The 25,569-nt window shown below is 40.2% G+C and overlaps 1 protein-coding gene across 1 annotated transcript in view; it reads right to left on the bottom strand.

Moving 5' to 3' along the window:
- The window catches only part of cacna1bb (calcium channel, voltage-dependent, N type, alpha 1B subunit, b), a 154,526-nt gene that overhangs the window by 82,300 nt on the left and 46,657 nt on the right, over positions 1–25,569 (bottom strand). Inside the window, exons 7-9 of the mRNA XM_079364380.1 lie at positions 13,192–13,283; positions 12,467–12,619; positions 8,614–8,801 (exon numbers count right to left, since the gene is read on the bottom strand). Coding sequence (XP_079220506.1) covers positions 8,614–8,801; positions 12,467–12,619; positions 13,192–13,283 — 433 coding nt within the window. The remainder of the gene's footprint in view (positions 1–8,613; positions 8,802–12,466; positions 12,620–13,191; positions 13,284–25,569) is intronic.

Here is a 25,569-nt window from a genome sequence, read left to right on the forward strand (position 1 = left end):
AGAGTCCTTGCCGGGATGCTATTCTGGCTTCATGACGTTATAGACTTCACCCTTCCCCTTTCTTAGCCACAGGATGTGTCTACATGTAGCATTTAATGTAGATATTAATGTGTACATGAATGAACGCTTCACTGCATTTACACAAAAACACTTATGGCTCTTTTCCAAGACATCCTGTTGATATAGTTTTCTGCTTCGTCTTTTCTTTTGCTTGCTTATTCTTTGGGGGAAATATGTAGAACATTTCTGCATTGCTTAGTTGATTACAGGAAGCACTTTCAGGATGCACTCTCCATCAACATGATTAAAACATAAATGTGTAATTTCATTATATAAGGGCTACTTTAAAACAATCACGATCAAAAGGTATGGCAGGTTATCGGACCAATGCTGGTTTCATGGGAGTCATGGTGTGTGTCCTGTAAATCATATAAGAAGGTAGGAACAAAAGAAAATGTGTGGTCTTATGTGTTAGCAGGACAAATACACGTCATTGGATATCTCTTTGAAACAATATCGGAAACCTCACAAAAAGAGTGCAGAAAAAGTAATAGTTGGATCAAAAGATGTGACTTTGAGCAGATGGAAAAGAAAAGGCAAAAATACAAAGAACAAACTACCAGCTGAGAGAAAAGGCATTCTCTGATCACAGCAGTGGAGTTTGCAGCGCTTAGGATAATGAGCCAGAGAACGCAACAGGAGATGTTTGGATTCGAACGGGGAAAAAGAACCCGAAGATGAATAAAGAAAGATGACAGTGCAAGTGGCTCACTCTTTCATTGCCATCCCTTTCAGTTAACTACTGTCTCCCAGGTAAGGAGAAGATGAAACAGAGAATGAGACCAGGAATAGGACATTTTAAAGAGTTTAGGAACAAAAGGGGAAGACTGACAATGGAGTAAAAATGTATAAAATACGGCAGGATCACAATGTATGTTTAAATACTGCTACATGCGTATCGTTTTCCAAAATATAAATAATGGATCAAGTGTTGAGTGATCCGTCATGTTTGCCTTAACTTCCTGATTATACAGATCTATGGTAAAGGAAGCAGCTGGTTCGAGGCTACAACCATACCTTTATCAATAGTTTTAAATGACAATATTTTTATTCAAGACATCAACTTGACTCCAGAGTGTTTCCAACTAAGATAAGTTTTGTAGTATTTACAGAACTATCACGTTTTTTTTTCCCACGAGAGCTCTGAGCTCATTAAGACAGTTCATGTTCACTATTAAAGCGGTAATGTAGAAGCATTGTTTTTGCCATCACTACTGGGGGCAGCTGGGGTTCAGTGGGAGAGTCTCTTAATCAAACGTCAATCCTCAGCTCCTGCAGCTACATGCAAGATGTGTCGTTAGGCAAAACACTAAACCCAAAGTTGAGTCACGTGACGCGACTGGTGAAGATGGCCGCCTGAACCGAAGCTCCGACTAGCATCACCAAATATCCTCTATGATCATTGTTAATTATAGTTATAAAAACGTGTCTTGCGCATAGAAATCTTCCCGATCAATCAGAATGGCAAAGCATCTAAAAAGCGGGGACATTAAGAAGCATTTGAGGTCTCAAAACCCACATCATGATGGCGACGGCAACAGCTCGGAAGGCCCCGATGCTACACAGGTGGGACAGGATATCGCTAACATTTTTGCTGCGTTGCAAAAAATATCCAGTGATTTGGCCGGCCTCGAGGAAATTCGCCGATCCACAGCCTCTGTTGAAGGTAAACTTTCTTCACTAATTTCGCGCATGGTGGAGGTGGAGAAGAGAGTGGAGTGGCTGGAGGACGCGGATAAGGAGATGAGAGCTTCGCTGGAGGCTAACCCGTTAGCCACCAAAGCGGAGGTGGAGGATCTCCGTGATAAACTGGACGATCTGGAGAACCGCAACAGGCGTAATAATCTACGTTTTGTGGGTGTCCCAGAGGGCAAAGAAAGCGGAGATATGATACCATTTAATCAGAAACTACTAGCATCGATCCTGGACTGGGACGACACTGTGCGGCCACCGGAGATTGACCGGGCACACAGGGCCGATACCAAGGCCAAATCCAGAGGAGAGACCGCGGGTGATCCTGGCTCGCTTCCTGCGCTCAGCTGATAGAGAGCTCATCCTACGTACAGCACGGAATAAATCAGAGCTTCTCTGGGAAGGTAACCGCATTATGATATTCCCTGACTTTTCACGGGCCACACAGTTGAAACGGGATAAATTCAGGGAGTGCAAGAAGGCTTTGAGGGAGCGCAACATGAAGTTTGCTCTCCTGTATCCTGCTATTCTGAGGGTTGATTGCAACGGAGGTCAGAAGCGTTTTGAGGATCCGAAGAGGGCTATGGAATATATTCGGGGGGCCGCGGTGTGACCCGTCTCCTGGATATGATCAGGACCAAAGTTGCTGGACTCGTTAATTATGTGCGGGACACGACAAGGAGGAGGAGGTGACTGTTTCAAATATGTGGGGTGACGGAGAGAGGGAGGTTGGTGTCGTTTTTACTTGGTTAAGAGTTGTTTGTATTATATCTCCCCTTCCTCTCCCCGGTCTCCCACCAGATTTTTGTTTACCTGTTTTAATTCTTTTTCTTTCTATCTAAAAAAGGGGGAAACGAACAAAATACAAGACTTACATAACTGTTGACCAGTTGTTATTCCCCTGTATTTTAATGGCAGTGCCCTCCTCATAATATTTGAGTTATAAACAAATGATAATGATGCTGGGGATTTGTGTGGGGTAAGTCACTTATCAATCGACAGTCATGGACTGTCAGTTAGGTTCTGTTAAACGGAGCAGTGCAGAGTTCTATGTTAGGCGCTGTCTCTGGGTAGGGAGGGTTTTTGGGTTAGAAGGGTCTAAAGTTAGTTATCATAAGCACATAATTGAAGGGTGGCTGCATCTCAGAGGTTTGTATCTTAAAGTTATTAATGGCTGCTAAATTTGACAATTTGCGCATTGCCACTTGGAATGTGAAGGGCCTGGGTCATCCAATTAAAAAGAAGAAAATATTTTCTGTGCTGAAGTCCAAACAATTCGATGTGGTGTTTCTGCAGGAGACACACCTTTCTGCTGTAGAAGCTGAGAAGTTATGTAGAGACTGGGTGAGCCATGTATATTACAGTGTGGGAACCAGTCAAAGCCGTGGGGTTTTAACACTCATAAATAAAAAATTGCAATTTAAATTTGTTCGGCAGATTAAAGATACGATGGGTAGGGTCCTTATAGTAGTGTCAGAGATACAAGGTCACATAATTATGCTAACAAACATCTACGCTCCAAATGGAGATGAGCCACAATTTTTCATAGACTAAGAGGTAAAAATGCAACAGGCTGGTAACTATAAGGCTATAATTGGTGGGGACTTTAATTTAATAATGGATCCGATACTCGATCGTAGTAGTACCATAGCTACCAGGATGCCTAAAGCTACCCTGGTAGTGAGACGCATGGCTGAGTCTTTAGGTTTGATAGATGTGTGGAGGATTTTAAACCCCAAAGGAAGGGACTACACCTTTTTCTCAGCTCCACACACAACTTTTTCGCGAATAGATTTGTTCCTTATTTCCAATGACCTTTTACAGTCAGTAATGTCATGCTCCATTGGCAGTATTTTAGTTTCGGACCATGCACTAGTTAGCCTGGAGGTCCAGCCTTTTAGTGACAGGACTCGAATGCCAAGGTGGAGATTTAATTCATCCCTATTACAAGATTCTGTGTTTAAAGAGGCATTAAGAGGTCAAATTAAGATGTATATTGAGACTAATGAGCCCACAGCGCCCTCTGCGGGGACGGCCTGGGAAGCTTTGAAAGCGGTGCTGAGAGGCTTTGTAATTCAGTATGCTTCTCATAAGAAAAAAAAGAATATTGCAAAACAGAGTGAACTTGAAGACAGAATTAAAAAGGTTGAGACCAACTTAAAAAAACATTTTAATGCTAATGACCTTAGGGTTCTAACACAGCTCAAATATGAGTATAATAGTATCTTGTCACAGAAAGTTGAATTCTCGCTTTTCAGAATGAGACAAAAATATTATGAATCAGGGGATAAGGCTGGTAAATTACTGGCGAACTGTTTAAAACAGAGAGAGCTAGCATCAAATATTTCAGCCATCAGAACAGAGGAAGGTGAACTTAAGGTCAAATCTGTGGACATCAATAGTATGTTTAGAGAGTTCTACACAAAATTGTATACAGCTGATCACCAACATAATGGGGAGTGTATGGAGACATTTTTGCAGGGATTGGATCTTCCCAGGTTGTCGGACTCACAAAAAAACGAACTTGATCGTCCAATAATCAGGGAAGAAATTATTCGGGTGATTAAAGAGCTGCCGAGTGGGAAAGCCCCAGGGCCGGATGGCTTTACAGCCGAATTTTTTAAATGCTACGCCTCTGAGCTAACACCACTACTCCTGAGTATGTACAACGAGGCATTTGAAAGAGGGCAGTTACCAGATACCTTATCAAAAGCTATAATAACGCTTATTCTGAAAAAAGATAAAGACCCCTGTGACTGTAAAAATTATCGCCCAATCTCCCTTATTCCAATAGATACCAAGATCTTGTCCAAGGTGGTAGCTAATAGGCTGGAGAAGGTCATGACTTCTTTAGTACATGAAGATCAGGTGGGTTTCATTCGCAAACGTACTTCGGCAGATAACATAAGAAGGTTTATTAATATTATGTGGGCACTCTCAAATTCCAATTTGCCAATTGCTGCTGCTTCACTTGATGCTGAAAAAGCGTTTGATAGGGTTGAGTGGGGATATTTATTTAGGATATTAGAAAGATATGGCTTTGGAGAAAAATTTATTAAGTGGGTGCGTTTATTATATAACCGGCCAGAAGCAGCAGTACAAAGCAATGGGTACATATCTTCATATTTTGAGTTAGGAAGAGGCACGCGCCAGGGTTCCCCTCTCAGCCCTCTGTTATTCTGTCTGGTAATGGAGCCCTTGGCAGCAGCGATCAGGGGGGATGGAAACTTCCCAGGAGTGGTATATGAAGGCTCTGTCCACAAATTGTTCATGTACGCGGACGATATTCTTTTGCTGGTGTCTGACCCTGTGATTTCAATGCCAGCATTGTTAAATACAATTAATAGCTTTTCCAAGTTTTCAGGATATAAGGTAAACTGGGATAAATCAGAGGCCCTCCCCTTAACAAAATTCTGTCCCACTACACTCTTCCAGGCAGGCAGATTCAGATGGCCCAAGCGGGGGATGAGATACCTCGGTATTCTCTTCCCCCCTTTATTGGAGGATATTATAAAAGTGAACTTTGACCCTCTCATAGAGAAGTTAGGTATTGATGTAAAACGCTGGACATCACTATATCTGTCTTTATGGGGTAAAGTTAACACCGTCAAAATGAACTGTATCCCCAGGATCAACTATCTGCTTCAGTCTCTCCCCTTAGAAATTCCAGGCAGTTACTTTAAAAGATTAGACAATATGTTTAAGGAATTTCTCTGGAATGGAAAGAGACCACGTATGAACATGAAAAAATTACAGAGACCAGTCAATGCTGGTGGTCTAGGGTTCCCAAATGTGCTATATTACTATTATGCATTTAGTTTGAGGCATCTGGCGCACTGGGCATTGCCCCCACAGAGGGCCCCACCATGGTTCAGTATAGAGCAATCTGTATCGGCTCCTCTCCCACTGCTTTACCGTCTGTCCACTAAACTGTTAAAGGCTCACCCAGTTATATCTCATCTTCAAAGTATATGGAAGAAGGTCTCAGGGCGGATAGGGTTAGATCCTTACTTAAATGAATCCTCCAGCATTTGGCTGAATCCTAAGTTGAAGATTAATAAAATAACATTTCTTTGGAAGGAGTGGGTAGACAGAGGAATTTTTGCATTAAAAAATCTGTATAATGGTAACTCACTTCATTCATTTGATGACCTAAAATGTAAATATGACTTACCTAAATCCCAATTCTGGAGATATATACAACTACGTCATTTATTGCAACAGACTTTTGGATCACACCCTCCAAGGTCAGCGGAGGAATTGAATAGAGTTCTTAAGGTGTTGGGAGGGGGTCATGAAACAGCTAAATATTATAAGATGGCAACGGAATATGGAGAAGATGGAGGTATCTCAGCACTTAGATTGGCCTGGGAGAGATTTGGGGGCATCTTTTAATGAACAGAACTGGGCTAAGATATGTGGCAACTCCCAAATGATGTCAAGAGACCTGAGGGTGAGGCTCATTCAATTTAAAATACTACATCGATTTTATTGGACACCAAGCAGGCGTTTTAGACTTGGCCTAAAGGATGCAGCCACCTGCTGGAAATGTGGTAGGGAGGAAGGTACACTGGTACATGTGTTATGGTCATGCCCCATGATCAGTCAGTATTGGAGGAAGATTCATAGTTACATTGTCAATGTTATCAAAAGGCAATATGTGCTCTGTCCAAAACTTTATATTTTAGGGGACTGTACAGTTCTGTCTTGTCTTCCACAATCACTGAAATATTGGACACAGACTGTTATCATGACTGGCCGACAGATCATCCTCAGGAATTGGAAGAAACCTGGAGAACCTTCTTTTCAGGACTGGATGACTGAAGTGGGCAGAACTGCTGCTTATGAAAGAATGTCATATAGGATGCTGGACAGAACTGAAAAATATTGTCTAAAGTGGGATATGTACCTCGATTATATCCAGATGTCACAGTAAAGATCAGGCAGACGCGCAAAGATGTGGGTTGAGATGCAAGCCACCTCTGAGAGTGAGAGTGTTAATTCTGATGGTTTCTTTACATAGAAGCCTCTACTATTAGCGTGTGAATGTGTAGGTGTGACATGTGGTGTAAAAGTGCTTTGAGTAATCACAAATCCCAAACTCTGCTGAACAGATTGTACAAAAGCAGAGGTTGCATCCAATCTTTTAAAATCCTCCTACCAGAAGATGTTTAGATGCGCACTTAATAAAATCATGTCTACCAGCACAAGGGGAAACTCGGGCTCAGTAAATGCAGGATGCTTTTCTGAGTTTTTTTTTTCATTACTTGCAGGTTCTTCCAGTCAAACATGTTGTGCCTCTATTTAATTTTGCATTACATCATCTGTTTGAAAAAAAGAAAAGAAAACATAAACCTGTGACAGAAGAGGCTCTGAATGAGACAGCCAATGTGGGACGGGCCCAGACATTTTTAGTTCTGCTTGGCTGGACATTCCTCGTCCTTCAGGGATTCTTGTCTTTCTTTTTTTGTTCTGGGATTGAGTGTTTTCAAAAGGCACTATGATGTTTTATACTGTTCAAAAAAACAGAGAGGTGCTGGCATTTAGATTACAGAAGTGTTTGGGTTGGCGACAGACAGAAAGTACTAAGACCTGGGTTGGGGCTAAGTGTCTTGTTGACCCAGTTGTGAATAACATAGCATGGTGTCCTGCCGAAGACCGTAACAAAAAATGCTCGTTCTTTGGACATTTTGCCCGTACTTTTTGTAAGGACACATGGGATGGGGACAGAATGCTTATAGGAAATACATAAGGAAATGACTCTTAGCCAAGGGCCTGGGATTGAATACAGGTCACTCAACGTTGTATTAATTATGTGCTTAGTCAACATTCTCTTCTACAGAAATACATGATTGTGTGGTCTGTTTGGTGTTTAATAAATAAGCAATTTGAACTCCCAATTATTCCCACCATTTCCCTTTATTTTATATTGGTATTATCTTCCTCTATCATCGACTCTCTTTTTTGCTGAGGAAACCAAGACACTGACTATATCTGGACTGCATCTCACATTATTTGCATGCAAACCATACATGACTGAAACTTAACAGGTACAGTGTGTTCTCTGTAAAGCTACCACACTATTACTGCAGAACTTACACCTTGAAGTGGACCTCTGTTTACCCGTTCCCTCTTTCTGCCGAAGCCATCTGGCTAATAAACACATACATACAGTCAAATATTAAAGATTCTAATATCTAATATAAGTGAATTCAGTCAGCAATAGGTCTATGAAACAATACTGAAAGTAGGAGAAGGCAAAATTCATGAATCACACTTTCCATTGCAAATCCAACTACCTTCAAGGTGCCTTTTAGCAGCAATCCTCGAGGGGAGCCGCTCAATTGTCACAGATTTGTGGTTGGCAGCTCCCAGGAGAAAATGTTGGCCTTTCGCTGAATTTTAAACTCAGGAGTGAAAGAATGTGAATGCTCAACAAAATTCCTTTTTCAATGAATAATTCCTGACTTAAGTATACACTTTACTAACACAAATTAATGGCTTATCAGTTAATTAGGAAAGAAGATACGTAGGCAAGAAGAACAAAGTGTTTGGTTTGTCCAAGAGAGAAATGGTTCGGCCTCTGGGGAAGATGGAGGTCTTTAAGTCTTTTAATGGCACTCCATCCATTTAATTTCTATATTTTTTGGGTATCAGCAAAGATTTCCGGCCTGAGTGCTTCGAAGGAGAGGAGGTCCAATAAAGATCAGGTTTCTTATTAAAATTGCAATGGAAAACATCTAATGCGATGGCAATCAAGCCCTTAAGATTTAAGAGTCCTCGTCATTGTTGATTGAATGGAGAAATTGAACTTCAACAACTTCAGCATGTGGCCTTAATAATTTTAATTTCTGGACTTACGCTGTAGAGGATGTCAACCCAGCCCTCCATAGTGATGCACTGGAACACAGTCAGCACTGCAAATAAGATGTTGTCAAAGTTGGTGATGCCAAAGTTGGGTCCAGTCCAGTACTCTCTACATATGGTGCCGTTTGGACACGTCCTAGCCGGGGGCTCCAGACCACAAGGCCAGTCTACTGCTTTTTCCCCTGAAAGAAAATAAAACAAATAAATGGAATTACAGAGTTTCATATTTACATAAAAATCTTTTGCATAACTATAATTAAACGTATAGATTTTATGTGTATCAGCTGAGCAGCCAATATGTCCCACATCTTTCCCCCTGGCTCCCTCACGCTGCTCATATCTCATAACAATTAGTCATCATACTGGCAACATTCCCAGGTTCCCCGTCATCCTTGACTGATCGAGGGCCATTGACCCCCTCACCTCATGATGTATGGTGAAGGCGCAGCCTCTTTCTGTCCGTTATTAAACAAAGCTGGGGTCCACAGGTGAAGGTCGGTACAAAGACTTACTGCTAAATATAGATCTTTGCTCTGTGCCCTGAAATCTCAACTTAAGTACACAGACAACACAGCCTTCTAAAAATGGTCCTGCAAATGTGTTACTTGTCCCTTTTCACCAACAGTTACATAATCCAACTTGAAAAACAAGGCTGTGTCCAAGGGTCTTTTGGCCTTACTTAGCACCCATTACAAGCTCAGAGTTCCTGGAATTTTTAGATCAGATCTTGAACATTTAAGGACATGAGCCTTTAACAACCCATAGAGATCGAAAGGACATAAAATAAAACCCAAGTCTGGTCCAAAGGAGTTAGCAAGGAGTATAAAGCAGGGGAACTGCTCTCAAATCAAAACAAGTCACAAGCCCACTTACTCACAGACGTCCAGACTATCACCTGCTGCATTCACACACCAGCTCACCTCAACAGTATGTGCAGTTTTTTTTACATGCAAAAAAATGTAGAAAGTTGGGGTATTCCAAAATTTGTGTAGACACATGCGCTCTACACAAACACGTGAAAGTGGCTGAAATATCTTTAATCATGAAAAATGTGCACTTCAAGAAACAATTTTAATCAAGACGTCATCTGCATTTAAACCTAGATGCTGTGCTGTTGGTTTTAAAAGTTAAAATGTTTTTACAGATGAGTTATTCTTACCTCATTTTCATTTGCGATGTGAATACTTGTGAATACATTTCAAAAATGATTTGCTCATCTTAGCGAGTAAGAGGTCTCGTTCATTAATCTGTCTCGTCTATGTGCTTTAGTTTTCATGGTTTATGAAGAGACAGTGAGATGGTGGTAGTAGACAGTGGAGGGCGGTGAAAGTTTGTTTAAAAGATGTGCTGGCACACATGTCAGCAGATGAAGATCACACTAAAGAATAAATGTGCTGAATATAACAGATGCCTTGAGCACCCAGTATTTCACGAGGGAGTGTGCTACGATCACAAGTAGCGCCCAGTTTTAACCATGATCTGCAGAGCCAGACTGCACGGTAAACATCCCTCCAGTGTCACTCCAGTCAAATTCGACTTTTCCTTTCAACTGACAGATGATGACTCTGCAGGATTCAGTCTCAGTAAGGATGCTGAAACGTCTCAGGTCTCTTTTTCACATTGAAATCAGAACATTTACAAGAAAAAAGAGGGATCATTACTTCATGAGAATGTAATATTTTGGGGGCTATTTGTTTTAAAATACACTTTTTTTGTGATTTTATGCTGATGGTTCACATGTTTGTTTGTTTGTTTTATTTAATATAGGATGGATATGTTGCAAACAGATTGTGTAAAACATGATGAACAGCATATACAGTACAAAGTACGAGTTATTCTTGCACTGTAGTTTTTGGTGATCTCTTTTCACATTGTTTCCACATTACTAAACAATGAAACAACATTGAAATATGATATGGCAATACTGTAGATTACAGAAGATCTCAAACCTTCTTGTAGAGTAGGCTAATAATCTTATAAATGCTACAAGAAACTCTGTGTTTCAAACAGAAGATATGGCTCATAATATGTTTGATATCAAATTACATGCAAATTGGCAGCAAGAAAATTTAGAAGCAGAAGAAAAAAGTTCTGACCAGGCAAGATGTGTTTAAGATGTACTTAGGCGATGAGATGCCTGATGAATACATACAAAAAAAATATAAGCATTCAAATATACTAAGACAGGTCAACTACTTCTATGACTTGCTTATTCATTATGCACACACACACACACACACACGAAAAAAAACATTCTACAGCTTTCATGTAAAATGTTGTCATCAATGCTGCTCAGAGAAATCATACCCTGCTGTCTGAGACTAAAATAGCTCAATAACACATGTACTGTACATTAGCAGGCTGTCACATCTGCTCACACCACTACCAGCACCCTGAGTGGGATGAAACACACGTGCACACACGCGCAAAATGTTACACCTTCACACTATCTGACAGCGCAGCAGCGGTGAGTAAAGCCTTCTTAAAATTTGTATCACTTATTACACGACGGACCATTTAAGCTGAGCAGTCTCAATGTGTTCTATAATTACTGTAATGTTGTAGTGTAATAATAATACTGTCACAGTAACCTGGCTTTGACTAAGCACAGCAGCAAACACACACACACACACACACACACATTACAGGACAAGGCTTTTCTTACCCTCTTCCTCCCTCCTCTTCAGTCTCACATGGTAGAGAACCCTATCAGTGGTCATGTACAGTAAACGTTTTACCACATGTTCTTCAGACTTTAAATCCTTTATACACCATTTTGATTTCGCCAACATTTTAAGATAACAGTCTTTCCACAACCCTGATGAAGGCAAGTTGGTAAAGAAAATATGATGAATAAAACATCGTCTAATGCCTAACGGTGAATCATGATATCATAAAGTCATTGTTTTTAAACTCTTTTATGTAAAAAACTCCACTTAGCAACAATGTAAATATTGTTATCATTGGAGATAGTTGTATATCTGACTTGGGAACAAGCAGACGTGGGCCCAGAAGTTTATGCTTAAGATTAATTAAAATGAGGAAAGGTGCAACAGATTACGAGCTTTATAATTTCCCCTTAGATTAGTACAAACTCACTTTGACCTCTTAAAGACTGTTTTTGAAAAAATGCATCGCTCATAAGTTATGTTATAATGCAGAGTAATGAATTGCGGATTTGAGTACATCAAGTTCAGGAAGTTTCAAGGGAAAAATTCAGGGTAGTGTTTCTGTTCATAAAAAGCCTGAAGCTGTATAGCATGTGGATATAAAAAAAAACAGAGGGACTGAAGGGAGAAAATAAAAACATCAAACCACTGTAATGGGGAGCTGTTAAACTCACATTTGCACAGCTTGCCCTGTCAGGTATAACTGCTTTTATATCCTCACACCTCTGAAGCAGAAACGATGACAGAAGCAGTACACCGGAACCTTATTAGCACCATCCCAGCTCGAATTCGATCAGGAGTCCAAGTACATAATAATCTCTACTGAGTTTCAGCAGAAGCTATCACTCAAACCTGAAGACTGTGAAAACCACTTGTCCAAATCAAGATGTGAAAATGGCTGTCAGGAGTGCTGCTGTAGACCTGTTTGTTACGCTGATATAGGCTCACTGCCTGCGTGCCCTGTGAACGTAAAGCTAGACTTCTCATAAGCGGCGTGTACTCACAAAACTCATAAATTATTCAAGTACGCCTGCATGAATATGGATTACATGTTTTCATCCATAACCAACGCAGGAAAACAGCTGAAGGGAAAAGAGAGGAAACTTTCCCTGGCGCAAACTCAACTGATGATTCAGTGTTGTCGTACAAACACGCCACGGCCGATCTGTTGCTCTCACCAGTGTCTATCCGGAAACAGGTGGTGTGGAATTTCCCCATGTAGAACTCCACCCCGATGATGGCAAACATGACAATAGCGAAGAAGAGCAGCAGGCCGATCTGAAGCAGAGGAACCATGGCTTTCATGATAGACTTCAACACCACCTGCAGACCTGGGAGAAAGAGAAGGAGAGGGGAGCGAATAAAGACAGTTCGCAGGGCTCAGTCAACTACATGAATATACACCGAGTTAAACCTTTAACTCAACCTGAGCACACTTATAATGAATGACTCATCTGAATGCACTGAGCTCCCTTCTTTTTTGATCATTTTTAAAAACTTCAAGGTCAAACCAATTAAAAAGGTGAGTGTTATATTATTCTCCAAATCAAAGCTGAACGACACCTGAAGTAATAAAAGCCTGCGAGTTTTAATTAACACTTTTAGAGCGGTTTTCTGATCTGAATAACCAATAGAGCCTCTGGGAAACTGGGTCAAAGCTACACAGCTTCAGTCTGATAATACCTGGAGTAAACATTAAAAAGAAAAATCTGCTGTCTGCTTTTGCAATTAAAAAGACAAAATATGGGTGTGTAGGATGGATAAATATAACGACGAGAATATGAAAGAAAAACAAACAGGAGAACTGACATTTTCTCACAAAGCTCAAATTGCCGCTGAGTAACAAACTGGATGATAACTTTCCTAGAGTGTGTTTTGTTGTTATATTGACAGAAAGACTCACTGGGGATTCCTGACACAAGTTTCAGGGGCCTCAGCACTCTCACAGCTCGCAGTGTTCGCAGGTCAAAGTCTGAACCCACAGTGGCCAGGATCCTGTGAAGACACACAGACACAAACATCCAGTTAGTATTCGACAGTAGCACTGACACAACTGAACGTTGCTCGGTTCCTCGTAACGTCTCAGTCCAATATGCTACACATGGAGAATACATCTCAAACTCGGGATGTCAATAATAAGTACAAGGGAATCATTGTTTTTATGCATGTGTCTATATCGTTATATATCCCAAACCCATATCTATATCCCAAAGTTTCTTCAAACTGCTCAATTGATTTACCCCAACAATCAAAAAATAATACTGCTGTCTATTTCACTCGCAGCACTAGCTAACCACGTCAGCACTCTGTGTAAGAGTAAAAAGACTGAAAACATGCATATATCAGAAAGGAGTCGAAGAAAACATGAGAAGTATTGATTCCTTAAAAATGAACCATCTTATTGTCTGTAGATTGGCTAACACGAGACCTTCGTGTTCACTTTTAATTGTTAAAAATATATTTTAATGCTCTCTATAAGATATCAGAAAATATCTTTTAAAGAAACACAAACACAGTCTCTGAGAGCCAAAAGAGAGCCTTTAAATCATTTGTTCTTGTAATATCTACACAGAAAAGCCTTTCAGAGGAAACACACATACACACAAACTCACACACAAATACACACATCCTACAGGTTGGCTACATGTGTCTGATTTAATCATGTGCTGTATATATCTGCCTTTACCTACAAGTGGAGGAGTAACATAGTGGCAGATCCATGTGTGTGTATATATATTTGTGTGTGTGTGTGTGTGTGTGTGTGTGTGTGTGTGTGTGTGTGTGTGTGTGTCTAAGTGCTCCAGCCAGTGAGCCACAGCTGGCAGCCCTCATTACAGGCGGTACACAGAGGGGGAGACTTAAGTGCTCCACTGAAACACAGGGGGGGAAACATGCTCAAGGCTAAGAAAGAGAGAAACAGAGAGATTACATCAAGGAAAAGAGGAAGAGAAATATAACATGTATATATCAATTTAATTACAAGAAGGGCTTAATTCCACCTCTACTGACAGAGGATAAGAGCAAGAATCCAAGATTGAAGTGTTCATTCTTTACATTAGTATGTAGGTGAAGGTCCAAATATCTTCCATCATCCTAGTGGGGGGATTTTTTTTACTCTTTTTATACTTTTGTATTTTTATCAAAAATGTTTTTCTCTCTAAAATTAGTTTTTGCAACAAACCACAATAACCGGCTCTATGTATCCACTCCTTGTGTTATAAAAGTTCCACTTGATATCCCGTTATCTTGGAGTTTATCTGAGAATCAGCAGCAAGCAGCTGTACATTGACATTATTCAGATGAAGCCATGAGAAGCTTCAGTTCTGATATGAGAAAGACAGAGGGACGTACGGACAGTGGACCTTATCTCTCTCTTTCTGAAGCTGATGGGATTCTGCTCTCTTGTTTTTGCTGTCTTATCTCTCCACAGTCATCACCAGTAGACCCCCAGTATATACAGCTTCTACTGCATGAAATAGAACTTGCCTTTCAAAACAACAAGCTCTCGCCTAAGCCTCGCCAAAAAGCTGCAAATGACCTCCTACCTTCATCAGTAGCTGTCTAATATCTGAAGTTTAAACGTGCTTTTTTTCCCACCTATCACAGTCAGTATATTATGTAATATGGCAACTCACACAATTTGATCGTTTGGATTCATCTTTCACCGAATCATAATGTCGCCTAAAGGCACCAAAAATGGTGAGCAGTCGATTCAGCCAAGAACAAGACGATGGATTGAAAAAGTCTACAAACGTTTCCTCAGAAAAGGACGGAGAACTAAATGTTTATTTAGTCCTTCACCAGCACTTTTTAGTTTGCTCAACACCTGTGTGCAGCGAAGTCAACAAAGACTGTGATTTATTTGGCTGAAACAAAGAGTACATCCTTCGCTATATTCTTATTTTTTTATCATAGTTCTAACATATATACTACATTATTTTGATTATTTACAAAATGTGTCCTTCAATAACCTCTGTTATCTGAATCATTGATATATTAGAACCCAAAACATTTCACCAGCTTTGAAAGAAAACCCAGCTTTTATTCTTTGTTAAATGGAATCTGTACTCATGGTGTGTTTTTTCTATAACACATTTGAGAATAAGTGATATTATTTATAACATCCCAAATGGGTTTGGTTTTTAAACCTCTCAGTTAAGTACCGTTGGAAGCCCCAAAGCAGGCGGAAAATCCTCGAGGGTACAATAGCTTTTATGTGGAGGGGAGCGCACACTCGTCAGTAATGGCTGACTGAAAAAAAAAATCCAGCACATATATAAAGAAACACACACACACAAACACACACACACACACACACACACACACACACACACACACAAACACACCTACACACCTACACACACAGAGAAGAAGAAGAGGAGGATGAAGACAACAAAAAAACTCACTCCTTTCTCCCTGTTGCAAGTTGGCATGGTAACCAATCAAGCACTTCTGTGCTTTATGGAATTATCCTTACATCTGAAATCAGTCTGCTGGGAGGAAAGTGCCTGTTTAAGTATATTTAATATATAGTTTCATGCACAGGCGCTGCAGTGACTCTAATTCTCAGACTGTGAAGGATGTTTGAATGTCACTTTTTATGAATGTTCGAAGCATTTATTCACTTGACTCAACTTATTTATCAGACAGTTTTTTTAGTTTTTTGCTTTATCTCACATTTAGAAAAGAAACAATGAGACGAGCGATCCCTGAAGTACATGATATGAGCTGAGGAAGGACGTGAAGATGACATATGGGGAGCGCTGTGCAGCAGTATGAAGAGAGTGAGTCTTCTTCAGTCACAAATCATCATACACACAAGCACAAGACACAACTGTTGTTGCCCTCAGTACAGAGTACGCTTACAGAGCCGACCGGTCTGGAGACGACACTGTCAGTCTGACTGTGCACTCCGTCCTGAAGCCTCTGAGCTCAGCTGGGAAACTACGCCAGGATCCAGTTTGAGGACACAATAAACCCGGCTCTGCTATAGGACAAGTTCTCCCAGCTGAACACACCTGACTCCACCTGCAGGTGGATCATGACTTCCTGTCTTACAGAGACAACAGGTGAAGCTAGGGAGGCATGTCTTCAGCAGCACAGGCCTGCAGGTACAGTAGTGGCCGACCCCTCTCATCCCAGACACATATTTAAGGCCCTCTCCCTCTTGAAAGAGACTGCGGTCCATCAGGACCAGAACCTCACACCACAAGATGAGTTTCTTCCCCTCTGCTGCCAGCTTCATTGATAATGAAACGTGGCATGCTACTACGTCAGTGTGGCTGAATGCAGAAAGAACAGAAGCGATTTTTTTTTGTTTCCATGACTAATCTGCAAAGAAATATGTCTCATACCAGGTCACATGATGAACTGAGTCTGTGTGTCACCTGCTCAAGCACAGAAAACTGCCATCACAGGTGATATCAAAAGGATAATCAAGACAGCAGCCAGGCTATGTGAGGCCTGTCCTCTTAGTGCTTGTTAAAGCGGTCGTAACAAGTGTGGGCTGCAAGCAGACAGATTTGAGCAGAGTTTACTTCAAGCAGCTCGTGAACAGTGTGGTGTTGTGCGAGTCTCGTGACCCTTCAGTCTATTTTTATATTCATTAAGAACTGTGTCCGTCCACCTGTAGCCTCTATACTGGTTGTCTCACTGAGCTGCTGTCAAAGGCTTGAACCCAACATGGTAAAATCAGAAGGGGATTGTTTTAGTGAAAAAAATTGATTTGGATTCCAAAATAATAAAATCTTTTTTTTTTTGCATTAAACAAATACATGAAAACAAACCACTGAATGTATCCGATATAATTCCCTCTTTATTATAACGCAGAAACACAAGACATGACAATGTTTTTTTTATATGGTGCAGCTCTTCACCACATACCGGTACATAAGCAACCATTCAATATTAAATGTATAACTCCAACAAGAAGAGGAACTTAGTAGCATTGCTTAACCCACAATCTAACAACATCTTAGCATTCAATGTAAAACACCTTCTGAAGACGGTTGTTTATATTAATGTTGTTTATGTTAATAAAACTTAATCTGTATAAAACAATGGACAACATGACAAGTCCCCAAAAGTGGAGCTCTCCTACTGACAGACTGCAGTAAAAGGTGATAAAGCCCGCCTCCTCCATGTTCACAGACGTATGGGTCAAAAACTTCAAGTCTCAGACACGGTTTCTGTTGGTATGATTATATATATTATGTTGACAAATCGGGTTCCTGCAGCACTGTGTTCACTGGATTAGTGGCGTGGTGCAGAAACAATAAGAGGAAATGTAACAAGCATTAACACAAAAGACATTGAATAGTTCATTATTCAAACACACACCAGACTCTGCTGTTGACTGAACCCACTTGTTCCAAGCAGATCTATCTTTTTATCGGCCTTTTTCCTGCAGAGGTGGGTTTTGGTTGGCTGACGGGTCAGGATGTCATTAACGTGGCTCCACCAGCTCAGGCCCATCTCGAGGATTTTTAAGCTTCACTTTTGTATAACGGGAGGAGGTGATAAAGCATCGTCCGTCTTTATATACAGTCAATGATTATTACATAAAGGATTTTCCTACCGCTCTGGTAGTGGGATAAACTGCAATAGTTTACTTGGAACTTGGAAACAAAAACACTTCATACTGAAGTTGGATGACGTATTGAAAATACCAGAATAATGGCTACAATGTTAATGGACAAAAGTGGACTCGTCTATTCACAGTGCATCAAACCCCAGTGACCTGAGGAAAAGAATGAAAAGAGGATATAAAAATATGAATCATCCCTCTGTGATGTTTTTATGTCCTCCACAATCAATAACTCACTTGGTTCTGCACAGTGCGCACATGCATGTGTGTGTGTGTGTGTGTGTGTGTGTGTGTGTGTGTGTGTGTGTGTGTGTGTGTGTGTGTGTGTGTGTGTGTGTTGAGTGTGCACATCTGACTGAAGGGATGATCTGATGGCTGTGTAGACAGAGAGTCGGGCAAGAAGCTGGCTGAAGAAGAAACTATGAGTTTTAATATCCCTTTATCATCACAGTAATATATCTATGTGGGCGCCAGCACTTGGATAAGAAATATGGAGGATGATTTTATCGTCTGTCACTCACTCACACAGAGCCGCACGCCTTTTTCCATGTCCCCCTCCCACACACACACACACACATAATCACACACAAACATTGCTTAAAGAAGGTTTCGGCAGGTATATTCTCCCTTTTTCAAGAAAAATGGAAATAAAACAATTTGAAGTGAATTTCTTTTTAGATATAACGAGGTGCGTGCGTGGTGTCCAGATTCACACGTACACATTAAAATACCAGTTTCCTGTGAGGTTCATCGAATACGTATCTGGTTGATGTGATTCAGCTTTCTTCGACAGAATATAAATAGAAGCTGAACAGATTTAACCTTGAAGAAACAATGGAAGATCAAGCCAGGTCGAGAAGAGAGATTCATGCTGCTCATCACAACCTGTAGGAGAGAATGCCCTCTTTCACTTCACTTCATTTTAATAGAGAGCTGATCGAACAGAGGATCACAGTCGATTTAGAGTCAGACACTTCACATGTTTTGGAAAGAAGGATAATATTTGACTTTTAAAAGGAGCATTACATTATAGTTAAAGGTGAAGATACATAGACAGTAATTTACTTAAACTGAATGATATTTTCACTTTATAGGACCGCTCAGATCCAAAAGCACAGCAGATGAAGTAAGATGCTGCCGCAGTAATCATGGCTTCTCAACTTCCGTCTTTCCCCCGGATCGGCCTGTACAGCACTTATTCAGATTTATATCAGTCTGTACATTAACTGAAGATCTACTGCCAGAAACCATTTAGCTTGGCATATCATTAAAGGACTTGGACGAGGACCAGGGCAGAACAGTTACCCTATTCCTGTCCTTGGCAAAAAGAAAAAAGAAAAAGAAAATCGCCCAGTGGCGGGTCTGAAGCTTACCATGTAACGAATTGTGTATTTCTTTATGTTTCATCTGCACACACAAAAACAAAGTGTAAATCAAATCATTTTGGATTTGTAAAATGTAGAGAGAAGAAAGGTGTAGCTGAGAAAAAAGAGGAAAACAGAGAAACATATCCCTCTGGTGAGGCTGAGTGATGTAGTTTAATTATTGGGACCCTGCACAGCTGGGGGCCGGGGGCTGTGATTGAGTTTTTCACACATCCCAGTAAGAAGAGACGGGAGCTCCCAAAAGACACACGAGAGAACATGGTGCTGAAAACCTGACTGAATAACCGCTTGCCTGTGTGTTTGAAGACACCCAGCTGGTTACAGACTGTCTGTCTGCATAGAGTATTAAGTCAACTTCCTGTCTATCATTCCAGCTCAGCACTCTTATCAAAAATTATCCAGAGGTAGTCTCAGTCTGTTTACATTTGTTTTGACTTTTAATGCTTTCACTCTCAACTCGACTCAATTATCTCTCTCTCTTACTAAAACTGATGCAGCTACATATGCACTATGTGTAGCTACTGAATGAGCTGATGTGGGAATGCAGGAGGATGAAATCAGGAGAATTCACAGCAAGCGAGGGGGGGGGGGGGATGGGGTGGTGATGTTTATTCTCTGTGATCCGTGTACGCTAATAGACCATATGCATACGACCATTATTATCTCCACGCATACTGTAATGACGCTACTTCATTAGGTTTTCTCCATTCTTGTGTTGCTGTTGGGATTCTGTCAAATCCACACATGCACATACATGTAGAATTGATATAAAGGCAAATAATCTTGTTGTAGCATTGGATAGCAGAATATGTCTTTTCCTCTGCTACTTTAGCGTCTTTTCTGTTTACATCACGTCTTACCTCTAGCCCCCCCATCCTATCTGACCGGGATAGTCTCCCGAGTGTGAACGGTAGGATTTCAGAGGAATTTTTCCCATGTGTGAAAACATCTTATGTTTAATTTAGTCAGGATTAAATCAGTGTTTGTTGCCCTTCAGCCTCTCTGTGTTCTATTCCTGTTCCTTTTCAGAACTTGGATGACTTTGATTGCATCCTGTTAATGGGACAAAATTGTCTCAAAAATGTTTCGGGTATTTTAATTACAAGAGCGAATGGATGTGCAACCAGAAAGACAAACAACACAATAAACATTTTAGCAAATGGACCAAATCATTAGACACAGATCATTTCTTGCCAATTAAACCTGATTTCTTCCATCAAATGGGAAATGAGCCAGCCATAATGAAACAAGCTTCAGTAAGTCACATCCTGTTTATGTGCATAGTGCACGTGTATTTGCATGTGTCTGGATGTGTGTATCGCCATGACGTGATAGGATGTGAGTGGACAGCTGTGACAGAGTCAGGAGAGCAAATATTTCCCACAATGCACGTGAGACCAGAAGGGGGTACTCATGAACTCATCGCGGCTGCCAGAGCAACTTCAAGTCAAATATAGCTGTCGTAGTGCAATGGTTCTAAATTAGCAGTGTATGAAAGTACACACAAACACACACACACACACACACACACACACACACACACACACACACACACACACATTCTCATAAACAAGTAAAAGGCACATTATTAAAGTAGATAGCTCACATCTCCAGGCAATCCTATGACATAGCTCTCATTTTCTTCATCACACTTGATCCTCACAGATCTGACGTCCCTCTTTTCATGTACGAACAATTTCAATCTTGTTTTACTGAATAATCGTCAAGTTGATGTTCTTTCCCTGGAGGTAAAATTAAAAATTGCAAACATTCAAGCGAAGGCAAACTTGGTGAACATGTGATGTAAGGCACCCCAAAAAAAACTGCTTTCAAACAACATTCTTTCAGCAACTACTCCACAGTTGTATCTATTTTACCATTTGCAGTTCAGCCAGAGCAAAGATAGATATCTGACAATATTTAAATGTATACATTTCCACATGATTCTGTGTAACTGCTGTGGCTCAGTGGGGCTCAGGATAGGGTTTTGGTTTGATCCCAACTCATGCAGTTGAAATATCAACACGTGTCCTTTGGTAAGACACTAAATCCCGAATTGTCACAAATGCTGAGTGGCATAGCCAGCGGTGTGGGAATGCATATGAAGAGGTTAGTTAATATTGATGAGCACTTTACACAGCAGCCTCTGCCATCAGTAGATTTATGTTTGTCTGTGTGTGAATGTGGCATGTAGTGTCATGCTTTAAGTAGTCAGAAGACTTGAAATGTACCGTGTTTGTTTTCCATGAATGTCCTTTGCATCAGAGCTGTAATACGTTCAATGTTAGAGTGAGAATCCCCCTTTAATTGGCTCATTTATTACAGCTAACTTGGCAAAAATCTTCTCAGAGAAAATGGCTCTGAATTGCATTACAACAACCAAACTGAAACCATTTAGCATGGTAAAAAAAGGATGACATCGCTGGCAACAATATATCAATACATTGAACAATAAATGGCAGGCGAGGATTGAAGAAAATAAAGACAGGGGAGTCTCTGTGGTCTGGTTTTGTCCATTAACGCCAAGAGCCACTCACTTTGTCCAACCTCACAAAGTGACGAATGACCCAAAAAATCTGAGTCTATAATCTGTTTTTTCTACCCCAAACGTGTTTTTCCCTTCTAATGTCTGCACACGTATTACTCACATTTAACAAGGACTCAAATTTAAAGCGTAAACAGCACCACAAAACAATCAAGTATTAAATGCAGGGTTGGTAATTTTCTCCAGATACACTTTTTTAAGATTTTGGTTAAAATTGTTTTTATGTTCTGACAGTAATTATTAATTCATGTGCTCGGAAAAAAACAAACCAAAAATATCTGTCATCTGGAGCAGTTGTAAACACGTATAAACATCGACCAATGTCTGAACTTGACCATGTTTTATAAACCAATCAAGCCTCTCTACCTCGTACATGCAGGAGCCCACACTCAAAACATGAGCTAAAATCCGCTCTCTGGACCAACAGTGCTAGTGCCTGTAGCTGAGGGGCGTGGCTTTTGAGGGAGCACAGATGGGAGGGGGTGAGTGAATACGGAGAACGGAGAAGATGCTGTGTGTAACAAACACCAGGATTTTAAGTCCTGTGTGGAACCAAACAGACCTAAATGTTATTAAGTTTTATGTTTTTTAGTGTTGTTATGGATTTTATTCCCAAACCCTGTGGGTGTTAGTGCTAGTTATGAACACAATTTAAACACATCGTCAGTTATAAATTAAACTTGTGAGCGATCAGTTGAAGTGTCTGATTTTTAGTATATAAGAGCAATTTATCATTCTGAATCCTAATTCATTTATTAGGAGTCAGGTTCCCATCCACTATTGATCCAATATTGAATCCATTTAGCTCGTGTTCGCTCTCTGCCCTGAGGGAAATATCTGGCTCTGTAAGAGAAATGCTGCACAATGCTGAGCCACCGCTTCCCTGTATGGTTTTCTGCTGAACATGGCGATTACTGATGATTTCTATGCTTTATTTTTACCTGAGGCACATACACATTATAGAAATATATAGTTTCACGCACTTCCCCTTTACTCTAAGGTGTCATTGTGGATGCTAGGGAAGTGAACATTTAGTGAAATAAATCATTAAACACTGTCACGCTTGCTAGTCGGGGCTGTAATGCAGCCACTGGCTAATTCCTGGGGTCGAAGTCATAGACGGCTGTAGCTCTGGCTATTACGCTTTCTCCTCTTGCTCTAGTGCCCAAATGTAAATAAGAAGGGCGAGGAAATTAATCGAAAATGAATCAAAATTGACATTCAGAACCTCTAATCGGTGTCATCTTGCCCATGCCGAATGTTTCGATAATTTTTAGGTCAGAGTCACATGACGACACGTCCAATCCGTGACATGGAAGCAATGTCCGTCGTTAGGACACAAAAGAAGACACCAAACAAACAGAAGTCAAATGGAAACACTGTTTAAGAGAAGTTTATTTCTACTTTTAAACTAAAATGTGTAAAGACCGTCTGTGAACTATGAGGGCAAAAAAACCAAATGAAATAATGGTTCATTAATCGTAATCGAGGTAAAATGTTCAATTAATCATGATATTGATTTGAGGTCATATCGTCCAGTTCTTGAAACAAGTATGGTGAATGGATAGAATCTCATCAGAGCTGGCTGTCAGCTTGAGCTAACATACACATCACTGAATTTAGCACAGGAGGACATTAACATGCGAGGCTGCTTGAGTTAGCCTCACTACACAAACCTACCTGATAGAGTTTATCTACTGACCAATTTAAATCATTTGTGCTCCATTCAGACTGTGTTCCTACCTTGAGAATAAATCAAACAGAATTTTAATTAGCTTCTAATCGACTTTGAGATTAGGCACAGAGAAACATCCCTAGTTGATGAACAATGATGACCTGATTTAAAGTGCCAAAAAGAGCAATCACATTTTAGTCATTGAAAAGCTACTGCTTCCTCCGCATGCAGTTACATTCCAAATTTCCAATTTAATGTCAGTAATGGATCATTTCTTTGTATTATTAAGCAACTTAGCAAACTGTATTGATTCCTTGTATACTCATTAGATAAACACAACACAATCAGCTGCTGTTCATTCTGCACTCTTATTACTGTGTTGAATGGAAACGGGAAACAATTCTGGTTTAAATTGGATATCTTGAAATTGTTTTTGAAAAAAACTATGAACCAATGCAGTCCAGCTGTTCCAACAGCAGCACTGATCATCACTCATAGGTTCAACTAAGAAGCAGATGCACAACAAACAGGCAGCAGGGCGCTTGAGGGGTTGTCAAATAAGTGTTAAACAGACTCTCATGAGAGATTGTGCAGTAGTCTAAAAAAAGGCTTTCAGGCAGGAGTGCAACGATTGATCTGTTGTCATTTATATAGGACACATTCAGTATGTTTCAACTCCCAACAAGTCAGCTCATGTGTGATTCAGTGTACGTATTTCTGAGACGTGATTTGCCACTAAAACCTTATGATCATAACATATTTTGTGGCAAAAAAAACCCCAACAGGCGTAGTGAGTGCACAGAGTAATCCAGCTATAGATTAACGTGGAGAACCATATGGTCACTGTCAGAGCTTTATTGTTCGAGGACACTTCTCTCCAAGGAGACATCCCGACACGATGTGCTGTGATTTATGTGTGAGAATGTAATCAACCTCACCCCCTGTCAGCTGAACCCTTTCTGCAAAGCTGCATGGACGTGACATTATCACACACATCCATTGCATGGGCAGAGGGTCATCACTGGGATTGGAGAACAGCATTGGGATGAATATAACAATATCTCCTGTCTGACGCAGCTCCATCTGGACAGTTTGTAAGCACACTGTATTTCATACTTTATACTTATTGTTTTTCAAATCAAGGTACTTCCCTGAAAAGCTAATAAAGAACATCAGAGAGGAGAGAAGCAGACACAAACATGCACACAAAGACGTTTATAAAAAGCCAGATTAATATAAAGCCAGACAGTAAAGATATGACGTGAAATATCTGAAGGAAGCTGTTTGTGTCAGATTGAGGAGGAAATATAACTGAGGGTAAATTCTCTATATTCGTTCTGAAACTGCAGCTTTAAACAAAACTTCAGCTGAAAATGTGCAACTTTAAGTGTAACATTTTCATATTGTGTGACAGCATCTGCCATGACCACATCGTGAATCAGAGTCAGGTATTCTTCCAACTTCAGGATTAAGTGAAGTTGGAAGAATCTTGAGCTCTCTTTTCTCTTTTTTGAACCGTTTCACCCTGACGTATGTTTGAACTTCAAAAACGTATTTCTTTTCCACTCGAGAGAAACAAAGTTCTGTGTTTCAATCTTTTTGAATCGTTTTGGGTCACTTGGGTTTTTGAGGTTAATTAAACTATAGTCTGCTATTACCAGTATAAAGGACTATTTAATTTAGTCATGTCGCCTTTTCCATTTAAAGAGCAAGTGTTACACAGTTATTCATCATATACAGTATGCCCTTTTCCAAGAAATACCAAGTGGAAAGCAACCAAAAAAAAAACATGCACCAAGCAGTAATTAACTATTTACTTCAACATAAAAGATGCTGCAGCCAGACCAGAGAAATGTTAGCTAATGGGGATCTATAGATTTAAAAAATAGATTAAAAAAACTCATCTGCTTGGTCAATTTGAATGATTTGCTTTGGTTGGTGATTATTTACTGGATGATTTGTGTTTAAAGTTACATGAAGAAATTGTATTTTTTGTGATTAAATTATTTCCTCTTTTAGTATTTTTTTCCCCTTTTTTGTTCTGTTTGGCTTAAAGCTCTCTGTCACTGATGCTACACACAAATAATGTT

This window comes from Symphodus melops (assembly GCF_947650265.1).
Source record: "Symphodus melops genome assembly, chromosome: 16".
Lineage (NCBI taxonomy): Eukaryota > Metazoa > Chordata > Actinopteri > Labriformes > Labridae > Symphodus > Symphodus melops.